Source organism: Aethalodelphis obliquidens, unplaced genomic scaffold (assembly GCF_003676395.1).
Source record: "Aethalodelphis obliquidens isolate GAN/ISIS:26980383/991018 unplaced genomic scaffold, ASM367639v1 scaffold38, whole genome shotgun sequence".
Taxonomy (NCBI): Eukaryota; Metazoa; Chordata; class Mammalia; order Artiodactyla; family Delphinidae; genus Aethalodelphis; species Aethalodelphis obliquidens.
This window is the reverse complement of record NW_020837982.1, coordinates 10,859,771-10,880,020: the sequence shown is the minus strand read 5'-3', so window position 1 is coordinate 10,880,020 and position 20,250 is coordinate 10,859,771. Positions and strand designations below refer to the sequence as shown.

Here is a 20,250-nt window from a genome sequence, read left to right as displayed (position 1 = left end):
CATCCCTTTAGGGAGAACAGTAAGATTGCCACCCCTCGTCCCAGAAATGTGTATGTTTATCCTTCTCTCACACTTTATGGTCTTTAGCCACATTTCACTTGGCTAAAAACACTGGCAGGGGGTGGGGGGATGCACAGTTATTTGCCCTGAACACTCAGTTCTCCCCGCAGGAGCCCCATCCACTCCCAGGCCCTTACCAGGGTTCATGGTGATGAAGATCCCACAGGACCACACCAGATTTATTTCAAAGCCCTCAAAATAGAAGCGGGTGAGGCCGGCAGCCAGGGCTGAGAGGATGGACAGGATCTGCTGGGCCACCACGGATAGCACTTCCACGTTGATGCGGTTAAACTCATCAAAGCAGCCCCAGGCGCCCATCTGTGGGTGGGGGGGAGTCGCTGGGAGCAAGAAAAGTATCCCCAGACTGGGAGAAACTAAAAATTGTGACTAACATATTCTCCCTGAAATGTTTGGATAGGAGCAGCAGCCTCTAAAATGAATGTGTATGTGTGTGTGTGTGTGCGCGCGTGCGTGCGTGCGTGCGTGTGTGTGTGTGTGTGGTGGAGGGGGCCCCGTAGCACTGTTGTGGTTTCTGGCCAGAACTTTCCATCAGACAGGAAGGATCTAGGGGAATGCCTGAGAGGTGTGGGTGGGAAAGTGACCAGGGTAGGGAACTTGTGGGTGTTGAGCGACTCCAGTGTGCGTAAGTTATCGGATCCTTACATAATCTTGTGATTTTGCAAATAAGCAAAGTGAAGCTCAGGGAGGCGCAGGGACTTCCCCAGTGGTAAGAACTAACTGAGGCGATGCAGTGTCGTCAGCTACAAAGCACTGAAACAGATCTGGGTTTCAGCTGATTTTCTAGAACTAAAAGATACCAAAGGGGCCTCCTGGCCAGGCTGGCAGGATGCTAACCTGGGCCAGGCCTGAGTACATCCGGCCCATGGACTTATAGTCCAGACCCTCAGAGCAGTTGACCACGATGACATATACGCCGAGGGCCTTGCCCAGGTCCTTGACGGTCTCGGTCTTCCCTGTGCCTGCGGGACCTTTGGGGGATCCACCTCGATGCAGGTGCAGGGCCGTGGTCAGTGTCATGTAACACCTGGGGATGGAGGACAGGACTCAAGCCGGACTCCTGGAAGCCTTGGCTCGGCATTCGCTGCCCCTACCCCAAGCCCCCTGTTTGCCTCCCCACGGCCGACCTGTCTGTCAGCGGGGTGATGACAAGCCGGCCGGAGTTACCCAAGTACTCATAACCATACTGGAACTGTGTGTTGGTCTGGCGGATAATACAGTCGTCGAGATCCTAGGGAAACAGGGCAGAGTAAGAGAGGCGCGGGCTTGGAGGAAGACACAGAGCTGCAGCGATGGCCAACAGGAGGACTGGAAGTGGCAGGGGAGTTGCAGGGAGAAGACTGGGGGCTCCGTTTAGAGTTAGGAGGAGGGACGGGCTTACGGCCAAGATGGAAACTGGGGGTCACGCTGCACGTGTCCAGCCCAAACTATTGCAGCAGCTGCTTGGAGTCTTTCTGAGTCCCGATCAAGCGACACCCAGAGTGGGCACTCCCTGGAAAAGTGCCACTTGCCACTCCTTACTTGGCAGGTTCGAGAGAGAGTTACCAGCTGGATTAGGTGCTGTGATAGGACTAAGGGGTGGGTTGGGATATTACTGTATTTAGAGAACATGAATTTAGTTAAAGCATTAGGATCGGGTTTAGGGTACGGGGGTGGGAAGCTGGCCCTTCGGCACCTTCTCCCAGTAGAAGCGCAGTTGGCTGAGCCAGTCGAAGGAGTTGACATCCATGAGGCCACTCTTATAAAGCTTCTCCAACACGTCCCGGGCGTGGACTTCTATCGTCACCAGAGCCACAATTTTAAGGCGCATAATCTTGGTCAGGTTCCCCCTGATGGCTTCCGAGTACTTATTCAGTATTGACACCTGCGGAATGAGGTGCCAGAGAAGAAGGCGGCCTGAGCAATGCCACCAAACCCTAATCATGCCGCGTCCCAGCATCATTCCGCATCCAACCGCAATGCTGACCCCTCCCCCACTGCAGCTCCTGGCCCCCAACACCACCACAGGGAGACATACTTCTGACCCACCCAACCTCTTCTTGCTGGACGCCTCCCATAACACACCCTCGTTCGGACCTTTCCCACCAGCTCATCGCTAATTCTGACCCAACGTATTGCCCCCTTCCTCCAGCTCTAACTCCAGGCCTCTCCCGTCCTGGCAGGGCTCCCCACCTGCTTCTTCTTCATGACCTTGAGGATTTTCTTGTCTCCCCGCTCCTTAGCTGTCAGCAGGCACGTGGTGACATCAGCCGTCCACTGGATCTGACTGGCAGTGATCACCACCTGGGGCACGTGTAGAGGCTCTATTCCAAAGCCCTGTCCCCGGCCACACACACAGCCCGGCTCCCAAAACCCAGCTTCTTCCGGGACCAGCTGCTACTCCTCTCACTACGCCTAAACTGCTCTGAAGGATGGGCACGTGCCCAAGTCAGGAGCTGAGGGTCCACGGTGCAGGCTTCTGGGGCCGCAGCCCAGAACAGCGGGCAGGAAACCTGCCTTTTGTGCGACTCAAGATTCTGTCCTTAGGGACTTCCCTGGTGGTCCAGTGGCTAAGACTCCACGCTGCCAGTGCAGGGGGCCTGGGTTCTATCCCTGGTCAGGGAACTAGATCCCACATGCTGCAACTAAGACCCGATGCAGCCAAATAAATAAATAAATATTTAAAAGAAAAAAAGAAGAAGAAGATCCTGTCTTTACACTGGCTGTTTCCTTTCGGCTCGGTCCTCCTTGTTCCCTCATTTCCATTGACCCCAGCTCACCTGGCCAGCCCATTCCTTCACCCACTTGTCCCTCTTGTTAAGAAACTTCTTGAGGGCCAGGCGGCAGTTCCGGAGAAGGTCCCGGAGGGTCACCCTCATGGTCCGCTCCACATCACAAAGCCAGGACTGGGGGGAGGTGAGAACAGGGTGGCTCGCCCTCAGGGCCAGAGTCGGGAGTCCCCAGAGTGAAGGTGCTTGGGAAACAGGACTCCGGGGCTTTGGGGCCCAAGAGAAGAGCAGGAGCTGGGAAGCGGCCGGCCTGCGTCCCCGAGGGAAATGGAGACTAGGGGGCAGACTGTCCGACGTTCGGGTGCAGGGTAGAGGTTAAGAGTTTTAGGAATGGCAGGTGGGAGGGCAAAAAGTGACTAATATCCCTTCACAGAGATGCCCTCTCCTCACAGAGCCAAGCAAACTCAGAAGAGTCAGCTTGCTTCTCAGGCCCTCGTTGCAGCTCACCTCCACAGGCCCTTCTAGAAGTACCGAGTGGAGGAAATCGACATACTCGCCGTCGCCCGAGAACATTCCCACCGCTTCCCATTTGCTGCTGGGTCCCCCGATCTGCAGAAACAGGAAGCTCTTGAGCCCTTGGAGGGTAATTTCTGCTCCTCCCCCCTCCCCTCTGTATTACCAATTCTAGAAAGTTCTGTCCCAGATACCCAGAATCGTTATATCCCCCTCCTGCTGGGAGGGCACGGTCCCCTCCGAGGCCTTGAACACCTTGACGTCACCATCCCTCCCCTGCCCTCCTTTGCATCATGGCCACCTCTACTGACCTTCTGCATTCTCAGCAATTTAATGTTGTCAAAGCATTTTTTGAGGTGTGGTTGCACAGCCTCTGGGTTGCGGGACTGGCCCAGAATCTCCAGGAGGTCATCGTTGGACAAGAAGTAGAAGCGGGGGAAAATATGGCGCTTGGTCTCTAAATACATATCCAGAGACTTCTGGATGTCTTCCAGGATTGTGTTCATTTCTATCAATGTGTCCAGGAGGCCTGGAGAAGAGAACAGTGAATGATATTTGGTGGCCCTTGTACCATTGCCCTGAGTAGATCTGGAGCCTCCAACTATATCCACTTTGCCAGCTCTTGAGTGTTGGGGCACAGAGTGCCATATGGTTTTTGGAAGCAGATGCAGTGTCCCCAGTCACTCTTTTCCCATCCTCTTCATTAATTCATTATTAAGTATTCATTATACACTATTGTACGCATTATACATTACGCATTAATTATACAATTCCATTAATATAACTACATCTCCCACCAGTCCTTTCCCACCAAAGAAGTGGGGCTCTGCCGATCATCCCAAGAGCTTCTGAAAATCAGAGCTTGTTCTGCACATAAACAATTCAACAAGTTAAAACATTAGATTTGGGGCTTCCCTGCTGGTGCAGTGGTTAGGAATCCACCTGCCAACACAGGGCACAAGGGTTTAAGCCCTGGTCCGGGAAGATCCCACATGCCGTGGAGCAGCTAAGCCCGTGCGCCACAACTGCCGAGCCTGCGCTCTAGAGCCCGTGAGCCACAACTACTGAGCCCACGTGCCACAGCTACTGAAGCCCGCGCCCCCTAGAGCTGGTGCTCCACAGTAAGAGAAGCCACCGCAATGAGAAGCCCACACCCTGCAACAAAGAGTAGCCCCCGTTCACCACAACTAGAGAAAGCTCGCGTGCAGCAACGGAGACCCAATGCAGCCAAAAATAAATAAATTGGGAAAAAAAACCCATTCGATTTAAATACATATCACACGCACACAATGAAAGGGGTCTGCAGTCACTGGGGTTGCCAGTGTCCCTCGTGACAGAGCAAAAAGGGCACTAGAGAGAATTCCCTGGCGGTCCAGTGGTTGGGACTACGAGCTTCCACTGCAGGGGGCGCAGTTGGGGAACTAAGATCCCACAAGCTGTGCGGCGTGGCCAAACAAACAAACAAAAAGAGCGCTAGATTGGGAGGCAGACGATGGCCATCCAAACTGCGGCTCTTTCACTTAATTAGCTTGTCGGTTAACCTCAGGGAGCTTTCACCTCTTTGTAAAATGGTAATGAGATCCACCTCAAAGAAAAATTCGAGACATAAGATAAAATGTGTTCCCATTTGTAGGTTCTTGATAATGTTAGTTTTCTCCCAGCACTAGATTTTTTTTTTTTTTTTTTTGTGGTACGCGGGCCTCTCACTGTTGTGGCCTCTCCCGTTGCGGAGCACAGGCTCCGGACGCGCAGGCTCAGCGGCCATGGCTCACGGGCCCAGCCGCTCCGCGGCATGCGGGATCTTCCCGGACCGGGGCATGAACCCGCGTCCCCTGCATCGGCAGGCGGACTCCCAACCACTGCGCCACCAGGGAAGCTCCCAGCACTAGATTTTGATTAGCTGATCTCCTGGTCTTCCAAGTTTCTAGCTTTCTGAAGAAAGCATGGATGTCACGGAGTCTGAACTCTGAGGTGACCCTCAGGCCTTCAAGTACAAAGCCTACAGGCTGTTAGAACCTTTGAGCGACCACCTGAGTAGCCCCTGGAGACCACAGGGAGACCCGGTAGCAGTGGACCACACAGCTTTGTTCTGTGGGTTCAACGAAGAGATGGCTCTGCTTATAAATTGTTCTAAAATGTAATTATGTCAATTATCTCCAGTATTATTTCTAAAAAATTCATGTTGTCACTCACTTTTGCACATCTTAATACTTATATTTTACCCGAGTAATTGAATAATAATTTTTTTTTGATGTGTATACTTAAGGTTCTTGGGAAAATGAAGAATTGTTAGATTGGCCCTTGGCAAAACAAAGGTCCTCCGTACCCCATGCCAAAACTCTTCTCAGGATATGCACTGTAGGTACCCGTCGCCAAACGTGACTTCCTGATTCTTTACGCCAATCGAGCACAATCAACCAGACCTCACTATGTGTACATCTCTCCCCCATCCCCTTACCCAATCCCCATGCCTACCAAAATGTCTACATTAAAGACTAGCTAATCTGATAAACCAATTAAAGTCACAACAGCTCATAGTAACCAAAGGTTTTCTCTGTGCCGTTTAATGTGACAAGTGCTTTATTTGCATTATCTCATTTACCTGCATCATCTCATCGAATGAACCAGCTAGAGAAGAAGAGTGACTCCTCGATCAGTGTTTCTGGAGGCACAGTACTAATGATTGAGCACTAACTTTACGCCAGACACTGTACTGAGTGCTACATACTCCTCTATTATCCTCACAAAGACCCTGAGAAATAGCTATCGTTAACCCCACACACACTACAGGTGAGGAAACTGCAGTACGGAGGAAGCAAGCTGCCTGAGAGCACACAATCGGTAAGGCATGAGTCAGAGTTTGAACTCAGGTCTGTCTGATTCCATATCCCATCCTCTTAACCACTACATTGTACTCTGCTCAAATATGTGTTGAGTTTAATTTACGGAACTACTATTTAATGCTTAGAAGAGGTGGTGGTGATGGTAGGACAGCCAGGTGCAATGGTCAATCTTTCAGTAAATGAAGAATGTGGCCATGACTTCACATACGTATAGCGCCAGCTGAGGTTACGTCAGGGCTCAGACCTGGATAGTGGGTGCTCCGGAGAGCATTGGGGTCCTTGTTCATCCGGTCCATGATGTCTTTCCAGTTGCCATTGACCTGGTCAAATAAGACTGATTCATTGGGCAGCTGCTTGCGGATGTCCTCTCCTAGGAAGATATTCTGAAGGGCCAAACAAATGGCGTGAGAGGCTGTTTCTCACACACTCTCCACACTCTGCTCCCTGCTCTCAGACCAGGAATGACAGTTGAGGAGAAGATAAAGAGCATCAGAACCAAAGGGCAAGATGCTCAAGTTCTAGAAGGAAACTTGGGATTGGGAGGCTAGGTATGTGGGTCCGAGAAGAAAAATGGAAAAAGAACAAAGGCTTTTCAAGGAGGGGGCTGAAGATGAGAGGTAATAACCAAGAGTCAGATGCCTGGGTCCCAGATGAAGAATGGCTTTGGAGGTGGGAAAACGGGGCCGATAACAGGGCAACTATCTAGGTCCTGTACAAATAAAGGAGTCAAAACAGCAGGTAGGGGGAGCTTGGGCAGTGAATCCTGACCTCTAGGTACATCCACTGACGCTGCACCGTGAGCACCACCTCAATAACTTCCAAAATGAGGGAGAGGCAGCGTTCCCAGTGGTCTACATCCTTGTCAAAGGCCTTGACGAAACGAGATGCCTTCATGGTAGACAGAGCCACCTGGTTATCTTCCAGCGCCTGAAATACTTCTTCTGTGCCTCTGCGGTGGAAGGTATCAAAACCATAGTCCAGCCCCACCTGCCAAGCCTCAGTCCCCACTCTGCAGCCTGGGTCACACAGCCCTGTCTACCTGAGCCGGTGATGGCCCTTATCCTTGTAGGGGACTATGTCTAGCTGAATCACATCCCAGGTCTTGGCGATGTTTTGTAATGCCTGCAGAAAGAAATTGGGGAACAGATCAATCAGGTATTTAGTCCCCAAGGGTAATAGGAGTGGGGAGGGGCCATCAGATGATGAAAAGCTGGGAGCCTTTGTTCCAGGAAGCTTAGGAAATGAGGGACCATGGGAAAGGACTCTGTCGTACCAGCTCTAGAGCCAGCGCTCTGGTTGCTGAGGCAGAGATCTCCCCAATTTTCTCCACATGCTGATCCATCCCAAGCTCCACGATCTGCTCCAAGGTGAAGCTTTCAGATTCCTGATCAAACTCCCGTTGGATCTCATCCCTGATCTGATCCCAGTGCCTGCAGCCAGGGACAAAAGGTCAGATCAGGATGCTGGAACACCAGAGCCTACTGGAAAGTATCAGCATCACCCGCCAATGGCTTTCTCCCACTGGGATATTATGATTCCGTGTATTTATTAATTCACGATTCAACAGATATTTACTCAACAGCCTCTAACATACAATCTGAGGCACTGTGGGGAATACGGAGACTGAGGCGCTGACTCTCTGGAGAGGGAGTTAGGACGGACGGTTGCAGGTTCACTATAGATGATGCCTTGGGCCAACTGCTTTACATGAACCATTTCATTTTCACGGCCACTCTATAAATGAGGACCACTCTATACATGTTATTCCATTTACACATGCAGAAACTGAGGCTTAGAGAGGGTAAATAACTTAAGCAAATAAAGCGGTTAGGTGACACTTAATTGCATAATACTTATTAGAGAAGCATTGCCAAAAACATTATGCTGGAGGCAACACCAAAGAAGTAAAATTACCTACTCCTAAGTGAATAGAGAATTATTAAAACACCATTTATAAAATAGTTTATTCTAGCCTCAATGGTTTCAAAGCCCTCTTCTATCATGTGATAAATTCCAGATGCACTAAAAGAGGTAAACTTGAAAAGCAAAATTATAAAGTATGAGAAGAAAGTGTGTCTATACTTTCTGTGTCTACGGAGAGAGTGTGTCTACAACTCTGGGGTAGATGGGGTCCTCTTAAACAAGGCACAAAAGCAAAACCCCTAAGGGACAAAAGTTATTAGGCTTGGGGCTACAACGTGCAAGTGTCTGTAGGACAGAAGACGTAAAGCTTAGCTCTGACAGACAACATAAATTGAGGGGCGATGGAAGGGAAAGAGCCAAGAAGGCCGGAGAACCCAGGACGATGTGACAGACGGAGGACGGCGGTGGGCTCTTGGGAAGCCTTCTTCAAGGCGTGTGTTGGTGAACAGAGGGGCAGAGAGAGCTAGGAACGCCATGGAGGGGACAACCGGGAGAACCAGGTGACGGCCAGGCCAGGGGGCGACCCCCAGGAGCCGAGGGGCAGCCTCACCGCTCTCGAAGGGCAGGGTTTCGCAGGTCCGAGATGAGAGGCATGGTCCTCTTGAACTGCTCTATTTTTGAGCGAGTGGTTTCAATAATCTCCCAGTTTCGGTCCTGAGCAAAAGCGAGAGGTGTCAGAAGACCTGACCATCTTTCCCACATGGCCTCTTCCTCAGTCAGCCTGCCAGCAGCCCCCCACCCTCTCCCCACGCACCTTGTACTCTTTGGCCAGTCTGGTGAGGCGGCGAAACAGCCCGTGGGCCGTGGTCTCCATGGCCTCCGTCTGCAGGGTCAGGAACCGGCCGGTTTTCCACTGGTTCCAGTTTTCCTCCCAGTCTCGGGTGATCTCCCAGACTTGCTGCAGCGCGTCCAACTCCTTCGTGGCCAAGAGCAGACAGGTGCATTGAGTGATGTGACTCTCGCCCTCCTCCCCCCTGGCAAACACGCAGGGCCTCTCCTCCTCTCGTTCTGAGAAGCTTTTCCCTCCTGGCAACATACAGCTGCCTCCTCAGTTCACATTTCTTTTTCCTCCACTCTCTTGCCTTAAGAGAGCCTCAGGGCAGTGGTTGAGAGTCCGCCTGCCGATGCAGGGGACACGGGTTCGTGTCCCGGTCTGGGAAGATCCCACATGCCACGGAGCAGCTGGGCCCATGAGCCATGGCTGCTGAGCCTGCGAGTCCGGAGCCTGTGCTCCGCAACGGGAGAGGCCACAACAGTGAGAGGCCTGTGTACCGCAGAACAAAACAAAACAAAACAAAACAAAAAAAAGAGCGTCTCAGGGAACAAGCACATGAAAAGATCCTCCGACTTCCCTTGTGGCGCGGTGGTTAGGAATCCACCTGCCAATGCAGGGGACACAGGTTCGAGCCCTGGTCCAGGAAGATTCCACATGCCATGGAGCAACTGAGCCCGTGCGCCACAACTACTGAGCCCACGTGCTGCAACTACTGAAGTCCGTGCACCTAGACAGAGCCTGTGCTCCGCAACAAGAGAAGCCACCGCAATGAGAAGCCCGCACACCGCAACGAAGAGTAGCCCCCGCCCACCGCAACTAGAGAAAGCCCACGTGCAGCAATGAAGACCCAATGCGGCCAAAATAAATGAGTAAATAAATAATATATAACAAAAAGAAAAAGATCCTCAACGTCGTTAGTCAGTAGGGACATGCAAATCAAAACCACAGTGAGATACTTCATACCCAGTAGGATGGCTAGAACCAAAAGTAAAGGCAGGGGGGGCATGCTGGCAAGGATGTGGAGAAGTAGGGACCCTCGTACGCTGCTAGTGGGAGAGTAAACTGCTGCAGCTGCTGTGGAAAACAGCTTGGAGGCTCCTCAAAACGTTAAACATAGAGTTATCCTATGATCCAGCAATTCCACTCCTACGTACATACCCACAAGAACTGGGATCGGGAACTCAAACAGATACAGGTACGCGCACAGTCACAGCAGCACCACTTAACGGTAGCTAAAAAGCGGAAACAACCCAAATGTCCATTGACAGGTTAATGGATAAACAAAATCCATACAACGGAATATTATTCACCCATAGAAAGAAATGGGGCACTGACACATGCTACGACATGGATAATCCTTGAAAATACTACGCTAAATGAAAGAAGCCAGACAGAAAAGGTCACATAGCGCACGCTTTCCTTTACACACAATGTCCACAATAGGCAAAACCCATGTTCAGCTGACCATTAAAAACCAGAGGGTTTAGGGACACCAACCCTCTATGCGATCGAGAGAGCCTGTGCATAACTTATAGTCTGCCCTCCACATCCGCAGTTCATCGGTATCCACGGTTCCCCATCCGTGGATGCAACCACAGACTGTGTAGTGTTGTAGTATTTACAACTGAAAAACATCTGCGTATAGGCGGACCTGCTCAATTCAAACCCATTGTTGTTCAAGGGTCAACTGTACGTAGAAAAGAGATTAGTGGTCGACAGGGGCTGGGGGGAGAGGGAATGGGGGGTTACTGCTAATGGGTATAGGGCTTCTCTTGGGGGTAATGAAAATGTTTTAGAATTAGAGGTGTTGGTTACACAACATTGTACATGTGCTAAATGCCACTGAACCGTTCACTTTAAAATGGTTCTTTTGTTACCTGAGTTTTCCCCCCGTTTTTTAAAAAAAAGCTCCTCGTGTACCCATCTTCCTGGCCCCGGTTGTTTTCCCAGGCCGGTTGGGACCCACTCTCCTGCCTCCTGCCCCCTACGCTTGGTCACCACGAGGGCCTTGCTCGGCACACCACCTTCTCCAGGTTCTGCAGGTCCTTGGAGGCTGGCTGCTCGATCTTGAAGATGCCCAGGTTGGCATGGAGATTGCTTTCTTCCTCCCGCATGGCGTTCAGCACGGCCCGTACGTGGGCTATCTGCTCCAGGGCCGCCTGGTGCCCCACGTTGCTGGCGAAGGGGCCTGTGGGGAGTCCAAGGTGAGCTTCTCTCCTCCCACAAGAGAAGGAAAACGAGAGGGAACGCGTTGAAAGAATGCACTGAAACTACTAACTGCGGCTCGAGAGTCAGAAACGGGTGGGACGTGAAAAGTCAGTGTAAGAAAACTGGAGAGGCTATGAGCTGGGCTGCTGCCTTCCAGCCAAGACTCGGCGACAACAGGAGTGTCACCGACAGACATGCCAGGCTCTTTCCCATGCTCAGCCTTGTCTGCACCTCCCCTGGGACCTAGGCTTTGAAAGACTGGGTCAAGACAAAGGGGAAGCCAGGGGAGAGGTTACAAGACGGGTACCTTTCGATTCAAATTCTTCCAGAAGGTTGTGTGTTTTCTTCTTGAAATCGTCAGCTGAGTGAATGAGGCCTGTCTTGAACTTCTCCTTGTGCCTCTTCAGCATTTGTTCACCGTCCAGCACAGCTTGCTGGAAGGTGACCCACTGCCCGCTGAGACTGTCCAGCATCTCCAGCACCTGGGGACATCACAGAGTGGAGGTGGCCCGCGAGCAGGAGCTCTGCCCACCCCACCAACACTTCGAAGAAGTCTTTTCCGACCCTCTGGACCAGCATCTGTGTCCAAGTTCCACATGCAATGAGACCCAAAGAAATCGAGCAGTTGCTGGGCCTGAAAGAGATCCTCAGGGTGACCCGAAAGGTCATTCGAGTTAGCTTTGGCTCTCAGAGGCTTTGGGGCCTTGGGCCTTCTCCCCCGCTCCCTTCTCTGCTCTCCCTCCTGACAGTCGAGGGTCTCCGACGTGGGGCGTCAGTGTCCCTGGCAACCTGGGGCTGGAATGGGCCGGGCTCGGGTGGGTGGGCCGCACGCCTTAGGAACTTACGTTGTCCTGAACTGGCACCTCGTACTTCTCGAGGATGGTGAATTGCTCATGTAGGGGAGGGATCTGGGTCTCCAGGTTGGGCATATCGAGCTGCAGGGTCTCCATGAGGTGCAAACTGACCCCCAGTTCCTCCAGCGTCTGGGGAGGGTGGCTGATTCTGCAGCGTGGGCGAAGAGAGCATGGGCGGGCGGTCGCGAAGGTTGGGCCTACCCACCCCCTGCGCGGCCTGAGCCCACGTCCACCCGCCGTACTTCTCCGCGTTCTCCTGCAGGTAGGTGTGCAGCTCCAGGAGGTGCCTGGCCGCCATCTCCTTGAGCAGGGTCGTGAACTTGTTCTGCCACTCACTGCAGTGCTGCACCAGCGAGAACTTGAGGTGCGAGCAGTCCAGCAACACAAACTGGATGTTGAGGACCGTCTCCTCCTTCTGCACGTTATTAGCCACCTCCGTGTAGCTGAAAAGGCCCACATCCCCGCTAGGACGTCTTTTTCTTGGCAGACGTGCCAGATGCCCTGCCTGGGTGACCTTTTCCTCCCAGCCAGCAGCGCTAAAGCATTCTTCTGCTCCCAGGCATCTCCCACTTCAACCCGTCCCCCAGCAGACGGCTGTGAACATGTCATTTTCCCAACCACTGCTTTCAGACTCCTCGGTTTGCATTCAAGGCTTGAGAGGCTCAGAGATCTGGGCGGAGTTCACACTGTGCTGCTCACTAGTTCTGTGCCGCCGGGCAGGTTATTTAACTGCTCTGAACCTCAGTCTTCTCATCTGTAACCTGGTGATGGTAACAGAACCCACCCTGCGAGGCTGCTGAGAGGATTAAGTTGGCTGCTGTACATATATCCCTCTGCTGACTTCCTTTCTGGATACTCAGTATTTGGCGAACATGCTCACGTGGTCCCATCTTCGTGCTGTTGTCTCTGCCTGGAATGCCCTCCCGCTGCCCATCTCTGCCTGCTGATGTCCTACCCATCCTGAAAAGCCCTGCCCCAAAGTCACTCCCTTCATCCACGTCCTCCCTCCCCTGATGCCCCCAGCTGAAAATTCTCTCTCCTCTCATCAAACTGCCCCGCATTTGCATACCTGACTCACAGCGCTGATCACATGGAAGCTTGTATAAGAACACTGAGCACATCAGCACATCAGCGCTTCAGAGTTCACACAGTGCTTCCACATATCCTTAACAGTCCCACAACCTTATGAGGTCGGTAGTGTAACACCTATTTCACAGGAAACTGAGGCCCAGAGAATGTGAATAACCGACCTAAGATGACACGACTAGTAAGTGGTGGAGCTGGGATTTCAACGGTCCTCAAGGTGCCACAGCCACTGCTGTTTCAGCAATATTCTTATCTTCCCTACTGCACTAGAGCCCTTGGGAGGAAAAAACCTGTTCATTTCTTTGTTTTTAATTCCTCACAACCCATCATAACAATGGTGTTTTTTTTAACAAATGAATGAATGAATGACTAGAGGACAAAGAGACAGGAGTTCATATCAGAATTTAAGACCCCTCTTCCATTTAACTCCCATCTGCGTTCTTAAAATGAAAGTGTTCACATCTCTCACTTTTCAGACCCCTAGCATCTCTCCTTTCCCAGCAGGACCCTGTGGTACTCCACACCAAAGCAGCTTTTTCCCTAAATCTTGCCCAGCTCTTTTTTTTTTTTTTTTTTTTTTTTGCGGTACGCGGGCCTCTCACTGTCGTGGCCTCTCCCGTTGCGGAGCACAGGCTCCGGACGCGCAGGCTCAGCGGCCATGGCTCACGGGCCCAGCCGCTCCGCGGCATGTGGGATCTTCCCGGACCGGGGCACTAAGCCGTGTCCCCTGCATCGGCAGGCGGACCCTCAACAACTGTGCCACCAGGGAAGCCCTTGCCCAGCTCTTATCGGATCGCTATCCCCTTGAGAAACAAAGGTCCAGTGCCCTAGGTCCGGTGCTGGTCCTCTAGTTTTCTGCCCCTCCCCCAGGCTGCAGGTCAGACCTCCCCCTGCAGCGCTCTGCCTCTTCAAGACAGACCCTCACAACCACCTTTGCTCCTTACCGAGCAATGTCGGCGTCAAAAGAAGAGACCGGCGGGTTGAGGCGCTGGTATCGACGAATGAAAGAGTCCTTGTTGATTTCCCAGATCTCCCGGTACATGTCCCAGGTCTTGAGGTAGTTCTGTAGCAGGGCTGCATTGTTGGTCATGCCGCTGCTGATCTGGGCCTGGATCTTCTTGATGTCTTCATCCCGCTCTTCAAGACCCAGCAAAATGCTTCTCATTGACTTCCACCCCAGCCCAAGCTGCAGCCCAGCCCCTGGCCACTGCCCCAGAACCTCCCCTCCAACAGCACCTTCCCAGAGAAATACAGCTCAAACACGAGCATTAGAAAATGAAGGAGGAGGCCGAAAGTAAAAGAACGACTCTACTCTGTAGGATTCAGATGTCTCACCTGTTGGTGTCTAGGGCTCTTATAGCCCAGCCCCAGTCCCAAACAAGCCCTTCCTGGTCTCCCAACCCCAAACCCCAAACCCCTTGAGCATCAGTCACCTAGTTTTGACCCCCCTCTGTGGCCCTTCTCCCTTCCCCAATCCAGCCCTTTGACCTGGGTTTTCCACTAGTCATGGAGATGACTGGCCCAGTACGTCTGGAAACAGCCCTGGTCTCTCCTCCTGGCTCTGCCAGGTCCTAAGCTTTGGCTACCCCTGCACCTGGTGCCCTCCCACTGCCCACTCACCCACGATTGTGTAGATGGGCTCACGAAGAAACTTGCACTTGATGAGAATTTCAGGGAGGTGGCAGAAGACAGAGATGGTGGAGAAGAGGTGGTTGCCAATGTCATTGACCACACTTGCCAAGGTCTGCAGAGTGGGTGAGAACTCCACCTGTGGGAGCACAGTGGCGAGGGCTTAGCACAGGCCCGGGAGGACTCAAGCTCAGGACCGGGATGGCTGGACACCGCAGAACCAGGCCTGGAGGCTGTAGGAGAAAGTCAGGGCCTAGAGCCAAGTTTAAGGATTGACGGAAACTGGCAAATAAAGTGTGATGATTTCGGGCTGTTGGGGGCAAAGTGGTTCCCACCTGTGCCACACCTCCCTGCATGTCATTCTTCAAAATGACAAGGACTTGGAAGAGTGGGTTGGGGGTGGTCTTTCCATCCCCATTGATGGCCTTGGACAGTTCCAACAGTGACATCTTCACGTTCAGGCGCAGGGCATCCTCCATCATGCGGTCCAGCCGAATCGTGTACTGCAGCCACTGCTGCTGGATCTGGTGGGAAGAGCAGGGGGAAGAGAGCCCCTCAGGGAAGACGAGGCAGGTCCTGGGAAATGAGAACCAGCCAACAGGGAGGGGAACGAGCTGGTTCAATAGAAAGACGGGACGCCGAGTCCTGAAGGAAGGAGGTTTGAAAGGCCGAAGGTTGGGTGAATCCAAGACTAGAGCAGGATGTTTGAGAAGCACGTGGGGGTTGGGGGGGAGGGGGAAGACCAAGAGAAGGGTCTGATGGGACTGGGGGAGCGGAGGACCTGCCCACCCACAAAGCCCTGGCCACAGGACCCCCTACCTCGGGGCCATCGTTCTTGAAGACTTCATAGGAGTTGGTCATGATGGCCACCACATCGTGGTGCAGGCTCACCAATTTCTGCTGCACTACCGCCCGATGCTCTCTTTGGTCCTCCTCAAATTCCAGGTCCCTGTACACCCGTTTGCCACTAATGCGTACCAGCAATGTCTCTGACATCACTTGGGCTCGCCAGCCAATGGTCAGAGTGGACGCCTTGAACTCATTCACAATCGTCTGCACCTGGAGTCAGACCCCAGCCATGGGGGAGTTTCAGCTTGGGAACAGACCCTCTGGGCCTAATTCTATCCTCCCACTGTCCTCTAGCTAGAATTGCTGACATTAAGAAAAAAAAACTTCCCTAAGCACACTTCATTTCTTTCACAAGACTCCCTGGTCTCTCCACCACTACCCATGACTCAGGTGTTAATTACCCACATGCCAGCCTTTCAGTCTGCCTTGCAGACCTTTAGGGTCTAATGACCACGGCCCACCTTGCTGGCGTATACACGGCACTCTGTGATGAAGATGGCACTGGCCCCCTGCAAGGCCCAGTGCAGTTTCTTGAGCCCAGGGTGGATCTTCTTATCCAGGAACCGGATACGTTCTTTGAACAGGGCCTGCTCATCTGGGGACAGCATGGCAATAATCCTGCACATAAGAGGAGACCGGTAGCTGATAGGGAGCTATCAGCTCTGACGACCTCTCCTCCACACCAGGACACTTGGTGGAGAACTGAAAGTTCCTGATTCTAGGCTAGAGCTTTCCAATAAAACTTTCTGCGATGACAGAAATGGTCTACCATTCGTGCTGCCTGGTACGGTAGCCACAAGCCACGTGTGGCTGCAGGGCCCTTGAAACGTGGCCTGTGCAAATGAGTAACTGAATTTTAAGTTTTATTTAATTTCGATTAATTAACTTGAATAAAAATAGCCACATGCACCTAGTGGCTGCCACGTTGGACCGTGCAGTTCTAGACACCCAAACAAGTCTGCCGCTCCCATCCCCTCGGACTTGAACTGGGCTGAGAAAGGTACCCAACCCCGAGCTAAGCCTCACTCCAGAGATGAGTACAAAGGGTGTTAAGCATGGCCTTGCTTGGTTCAACGAATCTTATGTTGTTCTGGGCCCATAAACCTAACGCCATCAACTTCCTTCCTAGAGAAGTCACCCAGGCCGACAGTATATATGGTCCAAGTGCCCAGTGGGGTGAGAGGGGACGTGGTGTTTTTTGCTCTCTACTCTAAAGCTAGAAGACAACACTGAAAGGGACAGGAATGATCGTAGGGCCTTACGAGAGAGCACGGGAACCTTTTTTTTTTTTTTTTTTTGAGATGGACAAAATGTGAAGGACGCATACTGTAGGAAATGGACAACATCATGGGGTGGATAAGACAAAGAGGGAGCATGAAGTGGCATTCAAGAGGGCTGCAGCGAGGGCCCCACCTGTTGTAGTCCCGAGCGAGGAGCAGCAGGTTTTCTCGAAGAATGCGCAGGTCCTCGGCGCGCTCAGCCACGTTCGCCACGTAATGCGGCGTCTCGAAAAGCAGCCGCTCCCAGTAGTCGATCTCCACAAAGAGGATCAACAGGGACCTTGGGGAGGAAGAGAGGCAGAGCAGCTGCGGGGCCGCCCAAGGGCGTAAACCGGAACCAACACCCGACCAAGAGGTACGGGGCTGGGGCGCATGGAGACCCTTAAAGGTAAGCAATGAAGCAGAACCTCCGAGTAAAGAAGGCGGACTGGACACGTTGACCTTTGCTCCCCTCCCCAAATAACCAAAATAACAGTAAAGGGGGGTTTCGCTTGTCCAAGGCATAAGCCCACAAATACAAGAAGACAACAACCGAAAACATCTGAAAGTGCAAAAGCAGATGGATAAGGAGAAGAGGAGTCCTCAGCGGGCACTGGAGACAGCTGGGAAGCCTCCTTAGAGGCCTGGGGACGGGTGGCTCCAAGTATCTCAGGAAAGGGGTGAAGGTGGGACTATATAACAGGAAGAGCAATTGAAAGTTTAGGAAGCAGCTCTACCCATGTCCCCTCTCCTACTCTACGTAGTTAAGCAAGTTGCCCTCCCTCACCCCAGCCTAAGACTGAAGGCTTCTTGTCTCAGGAGGCAGTGCAGAGACAAACAGAGGGTCTTTGGACTGGGAAACCCCAGGCCCAGTTGAAGGAGAAAGTAATACACTGGGAGCAGGGGTGGTGAGTCACCATGAACCCACTGAATGTTAAGATCCCCGCCTCCCTCTCCTGCCCAGAAACCAGCACTCTGGCAGCTGGATCTACACCCTCCGGAGCAAAGTTTGAAAGATGGTTCTCTGTGACCTCCGACCAGCCTAAATAGAAAAGCCCCACGGATGATGACCTCTGGACTCGCCAAGAAACAGCGCACCTGGACAAGCCTGCAGTGAGGCTCCCAGTTGAGAAGCCCCCCTTTTCCTGCTCAGCAGAGCTGCCGGTCAGCTTTCCAGCCCCTGTCCCTTAAATATGGACAGACAACCAAGGGTTACAGAACACTGGTCTCTGTCTTTCCTAGCACAAAAGGTGGGAGTCAAAACAAACAGAAAAAAGCAACCAGAAGGGAAGGAGAGGGGACAGAGGTTGTGCAGAAAGAAGATGGCCTACCTGCAAAAGAAAAATAAACAAAACCACCTCGAACATCCTCAGAGAGAGATAAGAGACAAAAGAGCATCCCTGAAACAGAAACAAGATGCTAGAAAAGGGACACCAGGAGAGCTCTTAGAAGTTAAAAATGAGAGCAGAAAATTTTAAAATCAAAAGAGATATATAGGGCTTCCCTGGTGGCACAGTGGTTGAGAGTCCACCTGCTGATGCAGGGGACACGGGTTTGTGCCCCGGTCTGGGAGGATCCCACGTGCTGCGGAGCGGCTGCGCCTGTGAGCCATGGCCGCTGAGCCTGTGCGTCAGGAGCCTGTGCTCCGCAACAGGAGAGGCCACAACAGTGAGAGGCCCGCGTACCGCAAAAAAAAACAAAAAAATCAGCCTGGGGAATAATTTTTGTAAAATATTTTCTGATTTGTCCTCAGACAAGTGGTCAGGCAGTAGAGGTAGGACAGGGAAGCTGGCTGGGTTTGGTGCTGACACCCCAGAATGAACTGACAGGATGGAGAAAGTGCTGTCAGAGCAGGAGAAAAGGAGGAAGGGGAAGTCCCATACGCAAAACACGGACAGATGCCAATGTCCCCTGTCCTGCTCTGGAGAAGTCCCACTACACAGAGGAGTCTGCTGCATACACAGCAATAACACAGCTCTTTTCAGCCAGGGTACAGACGACATCTGGAATATGTTTGTGTTAAGTACTATCTGTAAGGCTGGTCTGGCTGTAAAACGTGGTAAAAGCCAATTTGGACTTCAGAGTTCAAATATTTGGGCTATAAGCTGGGATAACAAAACCTCTTGTGAGATAAAATAGGTGCTATTAGGGACTGGAAGGCTCCCAGAACTAAGGGAGAGTCAGGTAGTTCCGAGGACAATCAGGACATTTGAAGAGCGTGCTTATTTCAAGATCTTATCTAGACCATGAACACAAAAAAGTAAACCTGATAAAGTTATCTGCCCCTCCTTGGAGCCTTCAAACGGTTTTGGAAAAGCTGAAACTGTCTTGGATGTCTTTACTGGTTTAACGAGCCCAAACTTTTCAAAGTCCTTCCCCGTGATCATGGCTTTTTTTTTCCCCCCCACACACATTATTTACTGGATTGAGGTAGTTTATCATAAAGCCACAAAAAATGTAAAGCAGCTTAAAACAGATCTCTCCAGACAACAGCTGTCTAAAGGATGGGGGTAACTCTTCTCTCTGGAAGAAGCGTTTCAGCCATTATTTGGGTTTTGGCTAAACCCAGGCCATAAATATTTGGCCCGAAGTTGTCTTGTTAAGCTCTACTGTAAAGATTATGCAATGGTGTTTGAGATAAGTATCCGATGTGTCCCTCGACAAGAGATGATCACGGCAGACAGAAAAGTTGTCTCCTAAGTTTATCCTTGCCACGCGGGCACTAAGCTCAAACATCAGGTGGACACACCACTGTGGGGGGAAGGGAACAAGATGCAGGAAGCCTAGCTGAAAGCCCCCAGCACAGAATATTCAAGACCCTTATGGAAACGGTACAACTTCTAAGTCCATCAGTAGTGGGTTGATGGATTAAATTACACTACAGCAAAATCGTGGGATGCTATAAGCCGTGGAAAATAATTATGTAGCTCTGTACATACAGAATGGAAAATCTCCCACACATATTGTTAACCTTAAAAAAAAAAAAAGCAAGTTGCAAAAATACTGTTTATAATGGGATCCTGTTGTATGTGTGCAGTGTGTATTTTTGATTACGTGGTAATCATGGTTACCTCTAGGGAGTGGGGCTGTGTGCTGGATTTTCAGTTTTTCCTTTATATACTTCTACATCAATCTCTTTTTTTTTTCTTTCACAGTGAGCATGCACTACTTTTGTAGTTTAAAATTTTTAATTAAAAAAAGATTTTAAAAATTAAAAAAAAGCAGCCGTATGAAATGGGTGGGGTGGAGTGATAAAAAATATACCAAATCTCTAACAGTGGTTATCTTTGGGGGAATTTTTTTCTTCCTCCTACTTTTCTGCACTCTGCAAATCTTCTAAAAGGATGAAGAATTTTATAATGGAAAAATTAAATAAATCATTTTGAGAACCCTTTGAAAGTATAGAACAGTGAGGACAGTATGCTACTATTCATGTTAAAAAGTATACTTAGACAGACATACACTCTTATCCCTGGGATGTTACGCAAGAAACTGGTAACCTTGACTCTTTCTTTTTTTTTTTAA

The 20,250-nt window shown here is 51.3% G+C and overlaps 1 protein-coding gene across 1 annotated transcript in view; it reads right to left on the bottom strand.

Annotated features, from left to right (window-relative positions):
* Positions 1-20,250, bottom strand: part of DNAH2 (dynein axonemal heavy chain 2) — a 94,004-nt gene that overhangs the window by 49,640 nt on the left and 24,114 nt on the right. Inside the window, exons 12-35 of the mRNA XM_027130968.1 lie at positions 16,880-17,026; positions 15,928-16,084; positions 15,437-15,676; positions 14,953-15,141; positions 14,609-14,756; positions 13,933-14,125; positions 12,145-12,345; positions 11,894-12,050; positions 11,356-11,530; positions 10,865-11,028; positions 8,820-8,981; positions 8,616-8,719; positions 7,416-7,572; positions 7,182-7,264; positions 6,911-7,091; positions 6,387-6,525; positions 3,611-3,828; positions 3,294-3,395; positions 2,838-2,963; positions 2,251-2,361; positions 1,754-1,942; positions 1,206-1,309; positions 916-1,105; positions 198-378 (exon numbers count right to left, since the gene is read on the bottom strand). Of these exons, the coding sequence (XP_026986769.1) occupies positions 198-378; positions 916-1,105; positions 1,206-1,309; positions 1,754-1,942; positions 2,251-2,361; positions 2,838-2,963; positions 3,294-3,395; positions 3,611-3,828; positions 6,387-6,525; positions 6,911-7,091; positions 7,182-7,264; positions 7,416-7,572; positions 8,616-8,719; positions 8,820-8,981; positions 10,865-11,028; positions 11,356-11,530; positions 11,894-12,050; positions 12,145-12,345; positions 13,933-14,125; positions 14,609-14,756; positions 14,953-15,141; positions 15,437-15,676; positions 15,928-16,084; positions 16,880-17,026 (3,818 nt within the window). The remainder of the gene's footprint in view (positions 1-197; positions 379-915; positions 1,106-1,205; positions 1,310-1,753; positions 1,943-2,250; positions 2,362-2,837; positions 2,964-3,293; positions 3,396-3,610; positions 3,829-6,386; positions 6,526-6,910; positions 7,092-7,181; positions 7,265-7,415; positions 7,573-8,615; positions 8,720-8,819; positions 8,982-10,864; positions 11,029-11,355; positions 11,531-11,893; positions 12,051-12,144; positions 12,346-13,932; positions 14,126-14,608; positions 14,757-14,952; positions 15,142-15,436; positions 15,677-15,927; positions 16,085-16,879; positions 17,027-20,250) is intronic.